This window comes from Borostomias antarcticus (assembly GCF_949987555.1).
Source record: "Borostomias antarcticus genome assembly, chromosome: 15".
In the NCBI taxonomy this organism is placed as follows: domain Eukaryota; kingdom Metazoa; phylum Chordata; class Actinopteri; order Stomiiformes; family Stomiidae; genus Borostomias; species Borostomias antarcticus.
Genome location: NC_140248.1, coordinates 18,660,267 through 18,678,303, shown reverse-complemented (window position 1 = coordinate 18,678,303; position 18,037 = coordinate 18,660,267). Strand labels below are relative to the sequence as shown.

The window sequence follows — 18,037 nt, the reverse complement described above, 5'->3', positions numbered from 1 at the left end:
TCGTGACGCCGTCGCCTCGAAACTGTTGGTATTTGAACCCTAACGCCAGCTAGCCTGTGTCCTGTTGGCATTGAATTGAAACCATGTTGTGATGTTTTGTTAACCTTGGAAGTGCCCCCGCAATATGGAACCCTCGAGGCTCCCCGGATCCCTGAACTCTTTTCAGATGGCAAATAGCGAGCATCTATGCCTAGACCTCCTGTCTGCACAGCCAGTGGTGGACCCTCTTTGTACTGACGCCGAGATGGAGCGATTATCTGCACATGCTGGCGGTGTGGTCCCTCATTGTGCTGAAGGTGGGATGGACTTGCTCTCTGCACATGATAGTACTGGCGCTCTGTCAACAGAAGCTGGGATGGACAGACTGTCTGCACATTGTGGTGATGTGATTGTGGACCCTCTGTCTACTGAAGCTGGGATGGGCCTGCTGTCACTGCAAGCAGATGTCAACCTTCTGGCTGCACAGGCCAGCAATATGGACATTCTGATGGCAGAGGCTGATATGGATCTCCTTACTGCACAGGCCAATATGGGTGTTCTGCCTGTACCTGCTAATATGGGTGTTCTGCCCGCACCAGCTATTATGCCGGTGTCCAGCTCTTGTTCAGTGGGGGCACAGGGCTACAGTATGGAACTTCAGGCCCCTGGTGAGTCAGTTCTCACCCAGTCTGAGAGAGAGAGGCAGAAAACACAGGACAGTCTGAGCATCCTGGGGGACCCAGACTCGCTAGAGCTCTCCAAGGCCCAGGTGGAGGAGTTCTACAGTCAGCGGCTGTCAGAGGCCTCGGGGCCGTCCACAGACTTCTGTCAGGGTGGCGGTCAGGGCTATGAAGAAGCCGCGTCCGGAAAGCTAGACCCGGAAAACAGCAGAGTTGTGATGACCGAGGAGACCCAAGAAGCGAGTGGAGAAGGGAGACGGCACGAGACGGCAGAGGAGCAGATGGACATGATTCACGAAGATCCCCCCGAAGACATGCAGTGTGAAACAACATTAGTCGCTTGTAATGCCGATCTACGCGTGCGTGTTCCTGCCTCCGTGGGAGAGGCGGGCACACAAATTGAGAACAACGCAGACATAAAGGAAGAGTTTCTAGACCTCGGTGTGGAGCCGAAAGAGGAGCAGGGTCTCGGCTCACTGGACAGGGGTCCCGAAGGTTCCATCACCATCACAGACGTCCGAGATCAGCCGGTCAATGAGCCATACATACTGGAGGACGGGACCTTAGACAGAGGCGGGGACCTGCCAGCAGAGGGCAGTCTGTCCTCCCTATCGTTCACCGCCAAACCAGACACATCACTAGAGGGTATGTTTGCATCTGGCCTCTTCGTTGCATGTGGGTTCTAAGAGTGGGCCTGTCTCTCCTCTTTTGCTTTAGATTCTTTTCATACATTTTGTCGGCTTGCTCCATCTCCCCCACCGTCAAATTGCCACTGCTGTGCTGCAGAAATGCCTAGTAAATGAATAAGTGAATGCAGTATAGTTATTAAACAACCCACCCACAACGCCCCCCCCCCCCCCCCCAAAAAAAGTAAATTCATCTTACATTCAAGAAACACTTTTTCTGTGGGTATTATATACAACTTTTTATCTTGCACCCATTTAGGTCAGACAGTCAGTGACCATGTTGTTTGTCTTATTAGAGGACCATCCTGCGAGTGAAGATACAACAGGCACTGAAAATGTTCCAACGCTGCGTCCGAGACACGGAAAGATGACATGGATCTCGTCTGGGGGAGGTAAAGAATTCAGCACTTCTTCATAAAGTTATCAGTGTCATTGCATGTAAATGCACGATAGATTTTGTTCCACTTATTGTATTATATGTAGGAGCTTGCTCGATTGTCTCGTTGAGAGAGGTCAGGGAAGAATTTTTTACAGCTCACTTTTCTGGCCCCCGGGTGAAACAGTTTTTTTTGCTTCTCTCTGGAATACGTAGTGGTGGGACCGTTGCCCACCCCCCATTGCTCTCTGTAAAGCGCATTGTGTTGCCTCTGTATGAAATGCGCTATACAAATAAAGTCGATTTGATTTGATGTAGGATATACTGTAGTGCTTGACGTAAACTGTACACACATAATGTGCTGCTTTGTCCTCTACAACAGAACAGCAGTTGGAGGAAGATCAAGATGCTCTGGACGATGACCCAAAGGATGCGGACTTTGACCCCTCGCGCCCTCGGCGCTCCTCAAGGGCGCAGAAGCCGCCCCTTCACAAAGCCCCTGTAGGCGCCGTGCCAGCGCACCAGATTGCCAGCTGCCAGCCCAGCCCTGCCCAAGGATATCGCCAGACTGGGGAGCCTCCGCCCCGGCCGCTCGAACAGTCTGGCCAAGCTCAGACGCTCACCTGTGCCAACTGCCAGGAGGTGCTACGCAGTGGCCAGACGGCGTACCAGCGCAGGGGCCTCCCACAGCTCTTCTGCAGCTCCAGCTGCCTGTCCTCCTTCGGCAGGAAACCCCCCAAGAAGAACCCATGTTTTTTCTGTACAACGTACGCATGTCTTGCAGTATCCTGGCAATATTCAACAACACAATAAGACCTTAGTGTTAATTGGTTACATATTTATCACAGCGATATATTTTGTGGTTATTTTATCAATGGTTGCTTCCTCTGTTTCAGGGACATGGCAAATAATAAGAACTCCACAATTGCACAGATCGGCCAGTCTTTCAAGGAGTTCTGCAACAACACTTGCCTGTCTTCGTATGAGGCCCATGTGGAGAAGACGCAGGCGTCCCGTCCCCCTGAAAGGAGATGTAGTGTGTGCCACCTCACTCGTGAGGTACAATGCTTTGTCAATAAGAATATTGATCATTTCACCTTCAGTGACACATTTGCAACATGGCGGGGAGTTGGAAAAGGAAGGCTAGGAGGAAGATGGTTCATAAATTGAAGATTTCTAGATCAACATTTTGAAGTACTTGTTAATGAAATGCTTCATGTGAATAGCAGATCCAGTGTTCACACACGGTGAAGAAGTTAGTCAAATGTTTGAATGGATCATTCAATACTGATGTTAGAGGTGGTCTAAAGAGCCTCCACTCCGCAACAGTTCAGCAATTTATGTTTACCTCTTAAGCCTGGCACCAACTTCCTCTATTCTGGTTTGAGTTTTCCTCACCATCTGTAAGTCATTTGTAAATGAGTACAATAAAATTTATTAAAAATAAGTAAGCACTTTTTAATGCCAAGCGCAGCAAAACCACACAATGATGTAATTATGGTATACATTATGTAAAGCTACTTTCCTTTTGTTGCAAAGGCCGCATAGTGATCTGGTGGTCAACACACTGTGATCCGAACTCATTTGTCGTTAAAGCAGGCCACAGAACACCTGTGTTCAAGTCAGTTGTTGTGTCTAAACATTGTCAAAATCAATTCTGATGACGCACTCGTCCTGAAGGGAATCGATGCTAACTTCTAAGGGTGTAGTCGAATTAAGCCCAGGGTTTATTCGTTGTGTCCTTTTTCCCCCTGGCATAGATCATCCACGAGGTGAGCACTGGGAACATGGTGCATCTTCTGTGCAGCAACGCCTGCTTCAACACTTTCCGGGCCACTAAGGGCCTGAAGACCAGCTGCTGTGATGCCTGTGGCACCTACATTAACATGCTGGCTTCCAGACCTGAATACCTGCTCCATGAGGGCCAGCAGAGAAGATTCTGCAACTCGTCATGTATGAAGCTCTACAAAATGGTGGGTATTTGTCCCCCCCCCGATGTAATTGGATGGGGGTGGGGCAGGGGAGGGGGCTTTAGATCGACCCGTATACATTAGTTTGTGTGTGCGTTCGTCCATTTGTCCATCACTCATGTACCGGAGCACACCACCTGGGGGCGCTCGCCACAATTCCTTTTTCCCATAACCAAGTACATTTTGCTTTGTGCATTAAAAAACTATGCTTGGTATCATAGTAAAAGTATAGTCTATACAGAGTTCAGAGTTGGAGGTGTTTAGTAGTTCTTTTGGTGCTTGTTCTAAATGTTAGGATTCTCATAGGTTAGTATCGAGATTAGATGCATTGTGGGTACAATTATCATTAGTTATAGTCGTTATATTTCACAATATCAGATGACTCTTATTTATGCATTTCGATCATGCTGGATACCACAGAAATAGTGTGGCTAGGTCATATATGACCAACCGTGACTGTGTTAGATGCCCTTAAGTGGGGAGTCTGTGGGGATCGGTGTTCAATTTGACTGGTGAGCTCACGACTTCCGCGATTGTAGTTCGGCTGCACATTTTGAGACTCGCACTCGAGATGGAATGAGCTCTCCTAAATGGCATGGGTGAACGACATCCAGCGCTGCCAAGCTAAACACAGCTATGCTTTGGAATTACACACTAGTGAACCGAGCATGCGCTTTGAACAACGCACTTGAGACGGAGCGAGCGTCTCTTGGAATGAGAAACAGAGCGTATGAAACCCAGTGGACAGAAGATGATCTGATTTAGATGCATGTATCACACTACGCTGAATCCTTTGATTTAGCTGCAGACAGTTGGGACGTTTCACAAATGCATGCATCATGCATCATGGGTGGGGGACAACATGTTTACTGTTTACATCTGGCTTGTAATGAAGAATTTCTAAATTATTTGATAGATCTAAATCGATTGAATCTTGATTCTATGTGATTGTGATACTGCTCAGAGATAAGCTCATATAATTACCTGGTAACATGGATTTAGTGAGGCTGGAATTGATGAATACGTTAAAAAAAAAACTTTTCCACTTTTGTGTGTTTTTTATTTCATTAAAGAAAAACATGAAGGTGCAGCTTTGCCAGTGGTGTAAGACCTTTGGTCAGAACTTTGAAATGCTGTCTCATGTGGACGGCAGTGGGAAGATCCTGCAGTTCTGCTCCATGTGTTGTATCACATCATACAAAGTTAAGGTCACTGGGAATGCAGGTACCGTAAAATCTCTTTTTTAAGTTTAATTTCATTTGTCAGTTTTCTGTACAAAAATACAGGTACCATGTACTAGGGCTGTGCGATAAAATCGATAATTCCGTAAAAAAGGAGAACATACAGAACAAGACAGGGTATATATATATAGAAAATTAAGGATATAATTCAGTCATAGATATATTATTCATGCTTTAAATTAATTTACATTGGGTACATTCCCTCCATCCTCGGAATTACCTACAGGGAGTGGGGAAGGGAGTTGTATTTTCAGTTGTATTTTAAAAATTTCAGTTAATTATATAGAGTATCGCAATGTATCGCAATAAGTATTGTATCGTATTGCATCGCAATGCATTGTGATAGTATTGTATCGTGACCCATGTATCGTGATAATGTACATATCGTATCGTGAGGTCCTTGCCAATACCCAGCCCTACCATATTCAGTGAAATGCTTCCTAGGAGTGTATTGTTGTAAGTTGGATGGAGTTTCTGATTATGTTTATGATCTGCTTCCTTGCTAGTTCAACACTACTCTTGCAGTTTGTGCAAAAGAAACCTCCAGCAAACCTCATACTACTGCAAAGCAAATAAGACTGCTTACGCTTTCTGTAGTCCTGGATGTTGGACTAAATTTCAGGTAAGGCACCCCCATTTCATCCTGATGAATAGAATTGGGATAACATAGGCTAGGTTAAGCTACATTTGGTTTTATACTGTTACAACAAAATTGCATGCCTTATGTGTAACGGTGTTTTGGTTGATTGCATGATTAACGCTTTCGCATTTACTTGTCTTCCAGATGTTTATACAGCACTCATGCTTTTATGTGAATTTGGTTTAAACATGCATTATTAATGCCCCAAGTTCAAAAGCACCTCAAGGGTTTTTTTGGGTGAGGGATTCTGAAAGTGATAAAAAAGGAACCATTAATATTTACAGTGTGATGTACAGTCTTAGCCGTGGGTGCCTGTAAAGCAGAAAAATGCTAGTTAAAATTCACACCAAGCAGCTGCAGTGGGGCGCTCACTTCTGGAGCCAATTAAAAGTCCAAATCGTCATAAAGCGCTTTAGTGTGGATAGGGTCACCCTTTGAACGCCTTCACTTTTATTCTACCTGAAATATGTGAATTAGCTTGTTTTGTTTCTGCTAAACTCTTGTAATAAAGTGTGACTGAATTGACAGAAACTCTTCCCTCTTTGATACTGGCATTTTGATTTTGAGACCGCCTCGTATTTGCCTGGGCTAAAATGTTTAAAGGACAAGTTCGGAATTTAGCATTATAAGCCATGTTATAAGGTTATTTACGACCATATACAATGGCTGATATCAAGGTTTCGTCAAACAGTGCACACGCGATATAGCCAGGGAGAGAATTACACGACGGCCATGGCTGTCGATGCCCCTCCCTCTGGCCGTGATGCCCCGAAAATAATTCTACCCCATGCGGCCTCCGTGGCTTTTGTGCCCCTGGCACCATCTAAATCTCGAGGTTGCTTTAAAAGCATCAGTGGTCTCCTGTCGTTTTCTTGATATTCCGAAATGAATTAAATTGAGGCTACATTGATATCAATAAAATGTTACACTGGTAGTATACAATTGTAGCCTGCTAGTGGCTTTGATGCGATGTGAAACTGGCACAGCAAGGACTGTTGCTGCGTTGAGAGTGCAAGCAAGCACACAAGGTCTGAATTGACTATATAAATAGCTGATAAATTATGACACGGTACAAAATGCCTTAGCTATCTAGCCTTAACTGAATCAAACCTTCCGTTTTTAATACCTGTGTAAGTTGACAGCCCTTCTAGCTTGCTAGTTGGCTAGCTAGCATAGCCAGATAGAATCGGATTACACTGGCTATTGATAGCTAGCTAGCTACCCTAATTACAGTACATTGCACTGTATTACCTTTCTAGAATAATGCTCTGACTTAAGAGACTACATCAACTGAAACGGATTGTGCGGCTAAGTGCATGGATGATTGTTAGTCGGCTGCTTGGCTATACTATAGTGCTACAAAGCATTTACAGTGGCTCCGTATGATTCAACAAAGATTGCATGACTTATGACAACATTATGGAGGCATCATTTGATACAAAAAGTGAATAAAGTAGCCTATTTATGTCTTTCCTGTCATTCATGTTTCTTATTTATTGGGCATAGAGAACAGTTATTGTATCTTATTTGTGTGGCAAAAATTCACTAGACCATTCAGTTAAAGGGATCACTGAACTACTGCCTTAAAGTCGTTTATTCGTAGGCTCCAAATCCTCTTATTTCACTCAATGGCCTTTGTGCCCTTAAAAATTTAGTGATATCGAAGGCCAAATGGCCTTGCCCCTAAAATGACGAAATTCCTACCCTGGATATAGCCCGTCGCCGCTAACACACTCAATGGATCCATAGGGGCATAGACAAAATTCTTCAAAAACACCATAAAGTCTTGACTGAGCTTGGAGGCTACCGTAGAAGAAGAAGAGCCGCTTCCGGGTCACAGGTCTACACAACAACAACAACAGGTTGAGAAGCCTAGGATTGCTTTGCAGCTGGTATTTCATTGATAGTGTTAGGTAGAAGTGTTTGTTGATCAGAACAAATATGGGATGCGGATGAATCTAAATATCTCTGGCATCAATAAAACCCAATTGGAAGCATATTTTGTGGCGATTTTATGGCCAGAACATCAACGGACACCAGTGACCACTTGGTGAATTTCCTGTCTTTGAAAATGAGAGTTTATGGTGTTTTTGAAGAATTTTGTCTATGCCCCTATGGATCCACTGAGTGTGTTAGCGGTGACAGGCTATATCTTGAGAGTGCACCATTTGATGAAACTTTGATATCGGACATTGTATATGATCGTAAATAACCTTATAACATGGCTTATAATGATAAATTCTGAATCTGTCCTTTAACTCATTCCTGTGCTTGATTCCCAAGGCAAGTATGTTGAATAGCTTTAAATAACAAAGATGATGCTTTGATTGTGGACTTTTCCAGAGCAACAATCCAAATGGGCTTGTCTACTTGAACTGCCATGCCTGTCACAACATGTTCCGGTGGAAACCTGAAATTTTAGAATGGCAGGTAATTACAAATATACAAATTAAAGTCATTTAAAAATGAGTGACAATATTTTCATTTTAGTCATGGTTTGTTTTTGGGGTGGTCAAATAATCTTCACAGCATTTACAAAATTATTTTTCAAGTTGCTTATCATCCAATTTCAGGACTCGGTGCATCAGTTCTGCAGTAAGGAGTGCTGTGACGACTACAAGAGCCTGAATGGGGTAGTCGCCATGTGCGAGCAATGCAAGCGGGAGAAAGTTCTGCACGAGAAACTGGTGTTTTCTGGGGTGGAGAAGACATTCTGCAGCAATGGTTAGGATGGTGGGGAGGGGGTGTGACTCGAGTCTTCATCTCATTAGTCTGGTTATATGGAAAAGGCAATGTGCTTGCATGCAGGCTTAAAAAGTATGTTTTCCCTCTCCAAGCTTGCGGAATGCTGTACAAACAAGACTTCACCCAGCAGCTGGGCATGTTCTGCGTGAACTGCTCCTACTGCACGCAGACCTGCTTCCCCACGGTCACCGAGGAGCGCGACGGCAACAAGTGGAGCTTCTGCAGCGTGGACTGCAAAAGGAAATACCTCCAGTGGTACCTGAAGGTATGCGTAATCACACTATATTTACCCCGCGGGCATGTGACTATCCCTGGGGAGTTTCGGATGCCTCAGAGTACAAAGGTTGCATTAGTCTCTGCCTGCCCGTCGTAAATCAAGATTGATGTTATATCGGTCCAGCTAGCGGACAAGGGTCGCGATGATGGAGACCCCCATGACTGCATGGCTTTTGCTCAGGTTTGTGTCCGTGTGGCATGATGCATCATAGCCCAGGTCCAGGGCGGTAGTCGGGGCGATATCCCCGCTATACCATCCGGTCAGTTGACCATTCATTGTGCCGTTGACTTTTGTCACTTGGTCTGCACTTCAGTATCTACAGATAATATTATTTCGTTACTCTCCGAAGTGAAGAGAGTTTTCGGACGATAAAGGTTTTTTCTTCCAGGTCGCTTCACTTGCAGCCCCCACCTTTTATAAAAAGGTGCTTTTTAACACCTTTTTGCATTTAAAAAGCACATATCCACCAGCCTGACTTCATGATCCTGATCACGTGATCTCGCATGCTGGTTACTTTCTTGTGGAGAGCGATCACATGGTCAGGATCGTGGAACCAGGACTAGTAGATATGTGCTATACAAGTGCAAAAAAGCCTGGACCAGGTCTAAGTGCATCATTATGTATATTGATATACTATAAGTGTATATTTATATGTGATATAATATATATATGTGTGCTGAAGTGTGATATGTGTTGAGTAGTCCTCTACCTGCTGGCTCTGCCCTTCTAGTTGGCGCAGTGCCAGGCCTGTCAGCGTCAGGGGGTCAGCCTCCGGGAGGCCATCCGCTGGAGGAGGGACATCAAGCACTTCTGCAACCAACAGTGCCTCCTCCACTTCTACAGCCAGCAGGCCCAGTCTACTCAGAACCTTCCACAGCGCCCAGAGAGAATCCTCAACAGTGTGTAACTCTCACACAACACCTAATACAGCACCGCGCTGTAGAATCGTAGAGTAGAACAGATTCACGGCGGGATTCTGCTTCGGGCCTGTGATTATTTAGCGCCTCGGACTACGAGTGCTGATCCAGGGTCAGTTGTGTCTTTCAAATGTAACTGATTCGGAGAGGCTGGGACCTGATCTTGGATCAGTTCCCCCATTTTGAGATGCATGATAAATACGGGCCACGGTCTTAGTCGACTCCAGAAACACATCCAACTTGAACACGAGCACAATCTCACACACACACGTTCCATTTTCCTCAATCGCTACATATTTCCTTAACATTTGCATCGCAGGGTTTAATATAATCTCACACCATTATTTGAAATGCTGGGAATGCTTTTGTGATCTCCCTTAAATCAGTAAAGTGTAAACATATGTTGGTCTCCCTGAGTAATTGCCTATTAAAATTCTATATGTTTACTGGCCTTACAGGTCATTCCCCAGGGTCTAAGTCACCCCCTGCTGCTACCAGGAAAACTGAAGTAAGTGTACTTTTTTAGTTGCTGTTACAGCAGCAGTAGTGAAGAAAAAACGGGTGTGAAAAGGACTGCAATTTCTTAGCTTGCTCTACACACAGGAGCAGACTCGCTCTAACATGGATTTCTGCGAACGTTTCTGTTTCAGGCTCCAGGAAGGGTGCAGTCCGGTCCAGTAAGCGGGACCGCCGCAACATCTGCTCCCTCCCTCCCACCCAGGCCTGTCTCTCTGAAAAACAAGTCATCCATGTGTAAACCCATGGTAGCTACCGCTGCCGTCACATGTAAACCTGAGATGAAGTCCCAGAGCTGCCAGACAGGTAGCTAGTGTGGTGATGTTGGATATTTATACCTCCGATTGTTCTATTCAGTTAAATGTATGAAACTGGCGTCAAAACATGTATTATATATAACACTGTGGTCTTCCAAGTTGAAGTGAACGTGTGTCCATTTCAGATGACTACTTGCTGTCTCCACCGCTTGTTCTCCCGATCCCCGTGCCTGTCTACGTCCCTCTGCCTCTGCAGATGTACTGTCAGTACTCTCCCCTAACCATGGCCTGGCCCCTCCCGGTGAGTTGGCCAAACCTGCTCCCACTGGCCACTGCCCAGAAATTCAAAGATTTCCCAGATTCAGTCCTCAAAACCTAAAATGGTGACTCTCCTAATTGTCTCTCTGTTTCCTTGTTTGTTGTGTTTATTCTGCTGACATAGCTTCCCGTACCCGTCTTCCTGCCCAGCACTCTGGACCAGATCATGGAGACCATCAAAGAGCTTAAACTGAGCATGCCCTCTAAGCCAGTGAAGGCCGACATTATGAACGTGGAAGAGGCTCAGAGTGACACCAGGCCCCATCCTGAGGCCTCTGGTAATGCTCTTCCCATTCTCTATTCTCTATAGCTAGCTCTGTCTGACTGTTGGTTGGTCGGCCCACAAAAATGTCAACAAAAGTGCAATGCTGCTGTTCACAAAAGTATTGTGGAACAACAGCTGTTACTACTCCACTAATTCGATGAGAGGAGAAGATTCCGCCAGATTGAAAATTACCGTAGCCTATAGATTGCACGTGGTCGCAGATATTGTGAATTCTCGCTTGTTTCATAAGCAGGTAGCCACTGGTTTCTCACAAAGTTTTTGATGACTGACGGATGGTTGTGTGTGCTGTGACTGTCGTTTTACTTCTAGATGGGGATCCTAGATCAGAGCAGACACCTGGCACCTTGCTAGCAGACTGCAGCCTTTCTGAGTCAGCCCAAAAAGATGTGCTCTCTCCTGCCCTCAACATGGCTGACATACCGACTGAGCCTAGTCACCCCCCAGAGGAGGAACACCACAAAGGCAGGTTCAAGCGGAATGCGGAAACTTGTTTACACTGTCAAACAAATGCAACAACACATGTGCTTACAGTACAGTATATAGAAGTGATAGATTGATGATGGAATTGGCCAAACTATGTGTGATCATTAACAAATGAATTGCCCAATCGCAATGTGTGTTAATTAAGATAATGTTACTAAATGACTTTGGCACTTTGTTTCTGCACTTTAGCTCCTCTGGACCTGAACCCCAGTGTTGATTTTCTCTATGACTGTGGGATAGTAGACCCACATCCCATTCTACCGGAGCCCAGCATAGCGGCCCAGAAGGTATGAACACTAAAACACCCATCTTTTTGTGTTCAGCATTCCATTCATTGGCCGATTACTGATTATTGCCCTGTTGTTTCTGTAGAGGGTCAATTTAGACAGACAAAAATTAACCCTATTTGGTTTGGTCAGGGTTGTCAGTCCCAGACATGAGTGATGAGGTGGTCAGTCGGGAGACGAGACGTCTTGTCCAGCAGGAACAGGTGCAGAGAGGGTCCTAAAGGTGAAATGGCTGTAGACAGACAAATATGGACGTCAATACGCTCCCCAACAAGACCACTCCTGTTACATTAAACCACACCAGCCCTCACCGAAGATCTCAGCACCAACTAGTGCCGTCTTTGCTATTTATTGAGCTACGCTCTTATTTAGTTGCGAGCATTTGTGTCACTTATTATGACTTAGGTTGTGTATTAGACCAGTCATAAAGTGGTGAACATCACAAACCATACTTCGTTGGCATGACTGGCGAGCCAACTCTTTAGACTGACTCATTGGACGGTGGACTCTATTTTTAATGTGACAGGGTCCAAAGCGTCAGGCGATATCAGAGACGACCCTCTGTGATCCTCTGGACAGCCAGCCGGTGGACGCCGGGCTAGACAGCTCCTGTGGGGTCAAAGCCTGGAGGTCATGGGTGCGGAGCAAGCACTCTGTTACCGAGGGCAGAAAAGGTGAGATTAGGTTGCACTATTTTTGAAGTGCATTCCTTAACTGCAAGTCATTCCTTAACGGTCCATGTGGTTTTGAATTTGATAATTGTTTTTAATGTCATGCAACCCTTGGGGATAAAAGAGAGACCATTTGAAGTGAACGAGGACCCCCTGCTGTGCTCTCCTGCGGAACTGAATCAAGGCCTGTCCCAGTTTGTGCTGGATGTCGTAAGTCCCAGAGGACCGTGTTACAGGCCGGACAGCGTGTTCTACCTGTGTCTGGGGATTCAACAGGTCAGTCCTAACCTTTTAAACCTTTTACATTAGACATTTATCATTCAGCATCCAGTGATCCATTTACAAATGTTGCATTTTCCCATTTACGTTTTTATACTCTTTCATGTTTTCCAGCATCTCCTTGAAAACAACCGAATGGTTAACATCTTTACTGACCAGCTGTACGACAACTTTGCTAAGGAGCTGAATGTTATCCTCAGCGGATGGCTGCCTACAATTACATCTAATGGTAAGCTTATGATCACATTTCTCTTCAGCTCTTTATAACCCTATTTGGGTCCGTCATTTGGATCATAAAAGAAATAAAGGGGATACTGTTGCTGTAAGGAGAGCATGTTTGTTGTTGATGCAGGTGGCTGTGCGTCTCGTGTTCTGGAGGAGCACCTTTGGGAGTGTAAGCAGCTGGGAGTGTACTCGCCATTCGTTCTACTCAACACCCTCATGTTCTTCAACACTAAGTTCTTTGGCCTGAGGAAAGTGGAGCAGCACCTGCAGCTCTCGTTCGATAACGTGGTACGCAAAACCAAGCGGATATCGGCACCGCACGCCAACGTCGTCAAAGCCGCTAGCGTGTGCTACCAGCCCAAATCACATCCCAAGAAAACAAGCAGAGGTGAGCGTTTGCGTAGGACTGTATTCATTAGGGCTGGGTTAAAAAAAATTGATTTATCGATTCTGAATCAAATGATTCAGAATCGATTCATGAATCCCAAAATCGATCTTTTATTTAATGAATGAATGAATAAATTAAGGAATGAATAGTTCATTAATTCATTCAATGATTCATTCATTCATTAATTTTTGGAAATCAGTATCGATACCCAGCCGTAGTAGGCCTGTTGATGTGTTGCATAACTTGGCAGTCATGTAATTAAGGTTACAGCTAAAAAAAAAAACAGGTTTTAGTAACACTAACTATATCTATATCGAATCAAATCGAATTGAATTGTGATAATCGATTCTGAAGCTTGTGACTCGGAATCGAATCGATTCTTGAAATTCGAATCGATACCCAGCCCTAGTATTCAACTACATAGGTCTGACCGTTGCTACAGATTCATATTGACCATTCCTTCATTCCTTCGTTCGCTATGGGATTTTATGGCAATAAAAAATTAATAGAATTATTGTGTTCTGCATAAAAAACCCAGAAAACGCGACCCGTCAGTCTGATTCAGAGCCATTTTTACCATAGGTTAGGTGGACACGTCACTCTCCATGACCTCTCAGAGATTTACTGGCTTAGGGTCATGACCCCATCCCCAGCTTGGCACCTATCCCGGGTCGTGTTGTGTTCCCATTCAGATGTGTATTGTTGTTGTGCTAGTAGATTAAGATTGATTATGAAAATGTCTTAAAGTTTTATTTTTATTAGATCATCACTTCTACACATGTTGTTGACCCCATCAAGCTTTCAGTGGAGATAAATGACTTAAAGCAGTTGAGCTGTTAACACTCTTTTGCATTGCATTTGCCTCCATGGATCATATAACTTGGTGCTAATGAGTTTTACTGCCTGGAAGATCGTGCTGCAATGCCTGTGAAATGTGTCTGGTGCCAGACATTTATTTAAAACCTACAGGATAGCATTGGGCGTCCTTGAAATGTTTTACACTTTTGTTTACTGACATGTTTTGAATGTCATACTGAACATATTTCTGTTTTGAAATGAGTCAGGCTGTTGTTTTCCGGTCAGTATCACTGTCGGTTTGTAGGTTTGTAGGTCTACTTGAAACAGTTGTTAGCTTCTGTCCATGACCGCTTGCCCTGGCCTAAAACCCAGGAACAACACTGAGGGCTGTTGATGTGGGAGTAGGTAGTTTGGCCCCCTCCCCCCGTCCAGTCATAATACTATTCTAAGTGCCTCTGAGAGCTATTTATACCACCAGAGAGGAGCTCTTTGAAGTGCTGCTCTCAGCACGAGAGATGTCCATTGGTTGGTATGTGTCTTAGAAATGGCCCCGCGCCGCATACACTCAGTCAAACCCTGCCCACTGTTCCCTGCTGCCTTGGGAAACCTGGGGCCCCGTTCAAAAAATCATCACTAGAAGTCCTCCTGTGTCGCTAAAAGTTCCTAGTTAGGAGTTTCCCCTAAAAAGTAATTCACAAAGCTGCTCAGACCAACTCTTACTGAGGAATGGGGAGAACTCTTTAACTAAGAGAAAGGTTGACCTCATTGCTAGGTGTCACATTGTGCTTCATGAACTTGCTTGCTTAATAATTTTTTTTAAAGTATGTCTCCTTTTATTTCTTTCGTGACACAAAACAATAGCCCACTTTTCAAACATATCACATGGCAAAAAGTCTAATCTAAAGGAAATAATCTGGCAGGATTAGTTTGAGACTGGAGAGGGTATAGTCTAGGTTATACTGTATGTGCGGTATATGCTAATTGATGGCTGGGATAGTCCCAAATAATCACCACTGCACTATTTCCCCTGTAGCGAAATAGTGCAAATAGTTTTTGTTATGAGTTTGCTTTGGTTTATTGGAAATGTAAGTAATTCCCTCACCAGCTCCACAATAAATGAAACGAATTCTCCTGGGTTTAGGAGCCATCTTAACACAAACACTTTATGAATTACTTTGAAACCAAACTGGAGCAAAACTTTTTAAGGATTTAGTCTTAATTTGGTTATTTAGGAGCAACTTTTAGGCTTAGGATGTTTTGTGAATCTGGTCCCAGAAGGTTGTGAGGAGCTTCAATGAGCATTGCACATTATTTAGTACAATATGAAACATCTGTAACATAGTTTTAGAGATAGACATTATGTAGTACAGTATGAAACATCTGTTACATGGGTTTAGAGATAGATGCACATTACACATTGGTAATCATAATGGTATCAATCTACACAAATGTTCAAGTCACTCTGATCAAGTTAAAAATTTAGATTCATTCATTCATAACCTTTTTTAAGGCTTGGAAAATACATTGAGGGTGACCAAGCCCTAATTTGCGATGGCACTATATGAGTTGTACTAGATCCAAAACTGCATTTTCAAACAAAGTATTTGCCTGGCATCCTATAGTGTGGCATACAGCGGTTTTGTGAGTGCTGTGGGCATTCATTCATTCACTCACTCTCTCTCTCACTCACTCACTCACTCACTCACTCACTCACTCACTCACTCACTCACTCACTCTCACACACACAAACAAAAGAAGCCCTAAGTCTTGTCTCAGGCGTAATAGTTGAAATTTGCTTTGCATTTGGCGTAGTTGCAGCCGAGTGTTAAGATAAACACAAGGGTTCAAGCTGACAATAGACTCCTGGCGTCATCCTCCAGTTCCAGTGAGTTCCTACACACAGGGTTAGAGTCTGGAAATGTTTGTTAGGATTCTTCCTGTGTCCTGTAACTTTGTATATTTACTCCTCCCTCACTCACCTGTAAACTACCTCACATGCCTGCCCTGCCACGCTGAGAATGAGGCCTTGTTGCTTTGTTTACAGACAGCAGCTTGGGGAAAAGGAAACGGGACGAGCCGCCTGAAATGGAACAGCAAGAGAACCGCATGAACCCCCTCAGATGCCCTGTCAAGTTCTTTGAGTTCTACCTCTCTAAATGGTAAGCATGAAGCCCGGAACCCAGCCTGTCAGGGATTCCTAATGTGTATGTTAAAAAAGAACTGTTAAATAAGGCTGTGTGAAGCGTTTTGTAGGTCTGCTCATGAGTCTTCCTGTTCCCTCAGCCCCAACAGTGTCCTGAACAGCCCCACCTCCATCTACCTCTTCCCAGAACGCACCTGCACAATAGACAGCCACCTCTGGTACTCTGACACACCCGTGGACAGAGGCATGCTGGGAGTTATGCTCAACAGGATCCTGGCTGTCAGGGACATTTCTGGGGAGCTCTCGGAACATGATGACATATATTGATGTATAGTTTACACATTTTACAATCACCATACACATTGTTGAGGTGCTAGAGGCACAAAGGATGGTGGGCATAAAAATAGCCATTCCTCTGTAACTATGTTTATACTACAGATACTACTATGTAGTTACATGGTAAGTAATGTCAACTTAGGTAAATGTCAACAAAGGAAAATTTGGTTTCATTAAGATTTCTAAAAAAAAATATTAAAAATTACTAAGCATAGCACCATTCTTTACCGGTTTTATAGTCTTGCATAGCCAGACCTTTCTCCACACTTGGCTTTGCGCTGTTCCAGCACTGGAGTTGGGTCTGGCTGCACCCGATTATCATTCTGAGATGGAGGAAAAAACACTGTCTTTAAACCAATCGTGATCTTCTTGGGTGGCGCTAAACAGTTTCCCCCCCCCAACGGTTGCTAATTAATGTCGGGGGATTGAATGTGATTGGCGCCGCTGGAATTGAACGGGGCCAATGAGAGGAGCTGTGGCAGACTACCGGTTTTACAAACACCTGCTCACATTAGCGTTTTGTAAGTATAAGTTCTTTGGGTGCTTCCTGGGTGAATTCCTGGATGAAGTCAGATCTGGGATTGGCTGCTTTTTTATTTGAAATCTCTATATTCTTATTTTACATATTCTTTTATTATTACTTTATACGTTATAGAGAACAGCATGTAACATTGTAGGTTATTTGATACTACACGTAAATGCAACAGTAATTTCATTCCAAAGCCTAGTGGTAATGATGTAATTAATAATGTGCTGTGTGTTTATCAGGGAACTGTTTGATTTTGAATCAGTGTTAAGTCAGATAGTCTGAAGAAATCCCGGTTTATCCTTTTAGTTGGTTTGAGCATTTCTTACAGTATTTGAACAATGTGATACAATTCATTAAACCACACCAAATCTAAATTCAAATGTTTGGCATTTTTATTTATTTATTTATCGCACAACATTTGGCACCCAAAAGTTGATGTATGTACACTTGAGTTTCTGTTTAATTTTCTGATTTATAAATGACTATATTTGTTGATATTCACAAGACAAATCTCATACAAGCAAATGTAAACATTTTTGTAACGTACTATATACTGGGCTGGCCAAAGTATTCGCAAATTGCTAAAAATCTGACACGACTGACACTGATCACTTGGTAGAGTTCCATTTCCTGTTGGACCAACTAGAATTTACTTGTCAACTTTAAATAGGCATGATTGTCACACCCTGCTGCTTCTTCAGGTGTACCCTAACCCGTTTGATGTATTCTCCAAGTCATCTCCAGACCCTTGTCTCTGCTGGCATGGGAGCGGAGTCACGTTTGCCCTGGTGTTAAGAGTATAGTGTTAAAAGTGGCATTAAGAGTAGTGTCCATTGTTTAATATTGTTTCATGATCACTAGGAGAAAACAAGCAAACTGCAGTCTCTTTCAGGGCATACGTATAAAAACATCTGGCAAGGTTTTGAGAAAAAAAGGGTAGGCTTGGGTGTAGTCCCTAATATTAGGAGTTGGCACAAGCCACTTTCCCATTGTATTCTAGGTTCACTACT

The 18,037-nt window shown here is 43.9% G+C and overlaps 1 protein-coding gene across 1 annotated transcript; it reads left to right on the top strand.

The window, feature by feature from the left end:
* Positions 1-244: 244 nt before the first annotated feature.
* Positions 245-17,314, top strand: LOC311318918 (zinc finger MYM-type protein 3-like; the record flags this gene model as incomplete). Its single annotated transcript, XM_084450352.1, has 24 exons — positions 245-296; positions 414-1,304; positions 1,642-1,737; positions 2,104-2,488; positions 2,618-2,780; positions 3,482-3,694; positions 4,765-4,915; positions 5,439-5,554; positions 7,916-8,002; positions 8,146-8,296; positions 8,410-8,582; positions 9,325-9,493; positions 9,970-10,019; positions 10,162-10,333; positions 10,470-10,585; positions 10,727-10,880; positions 11,198-11,350; positions 11,561-11,658; positions 12,185-12,332; positions 12,454-12,605; positions 12,723-12,837; positions 12,961-13,221; positions 16,064-16,178; positions 16,303-17,314. The coding sequence occupies 24 exons, from the start codon at positions 245-247 to the stop codon at positions 16,487-16,489; spliced, it is 4,368 nt and encodes a 1,455-aa protein (XP_084306478.1). The 3' UTR covers positions 16,490-17,314.
* Positions 17,315-18,037: the final 723 nt, after the last annotated feature.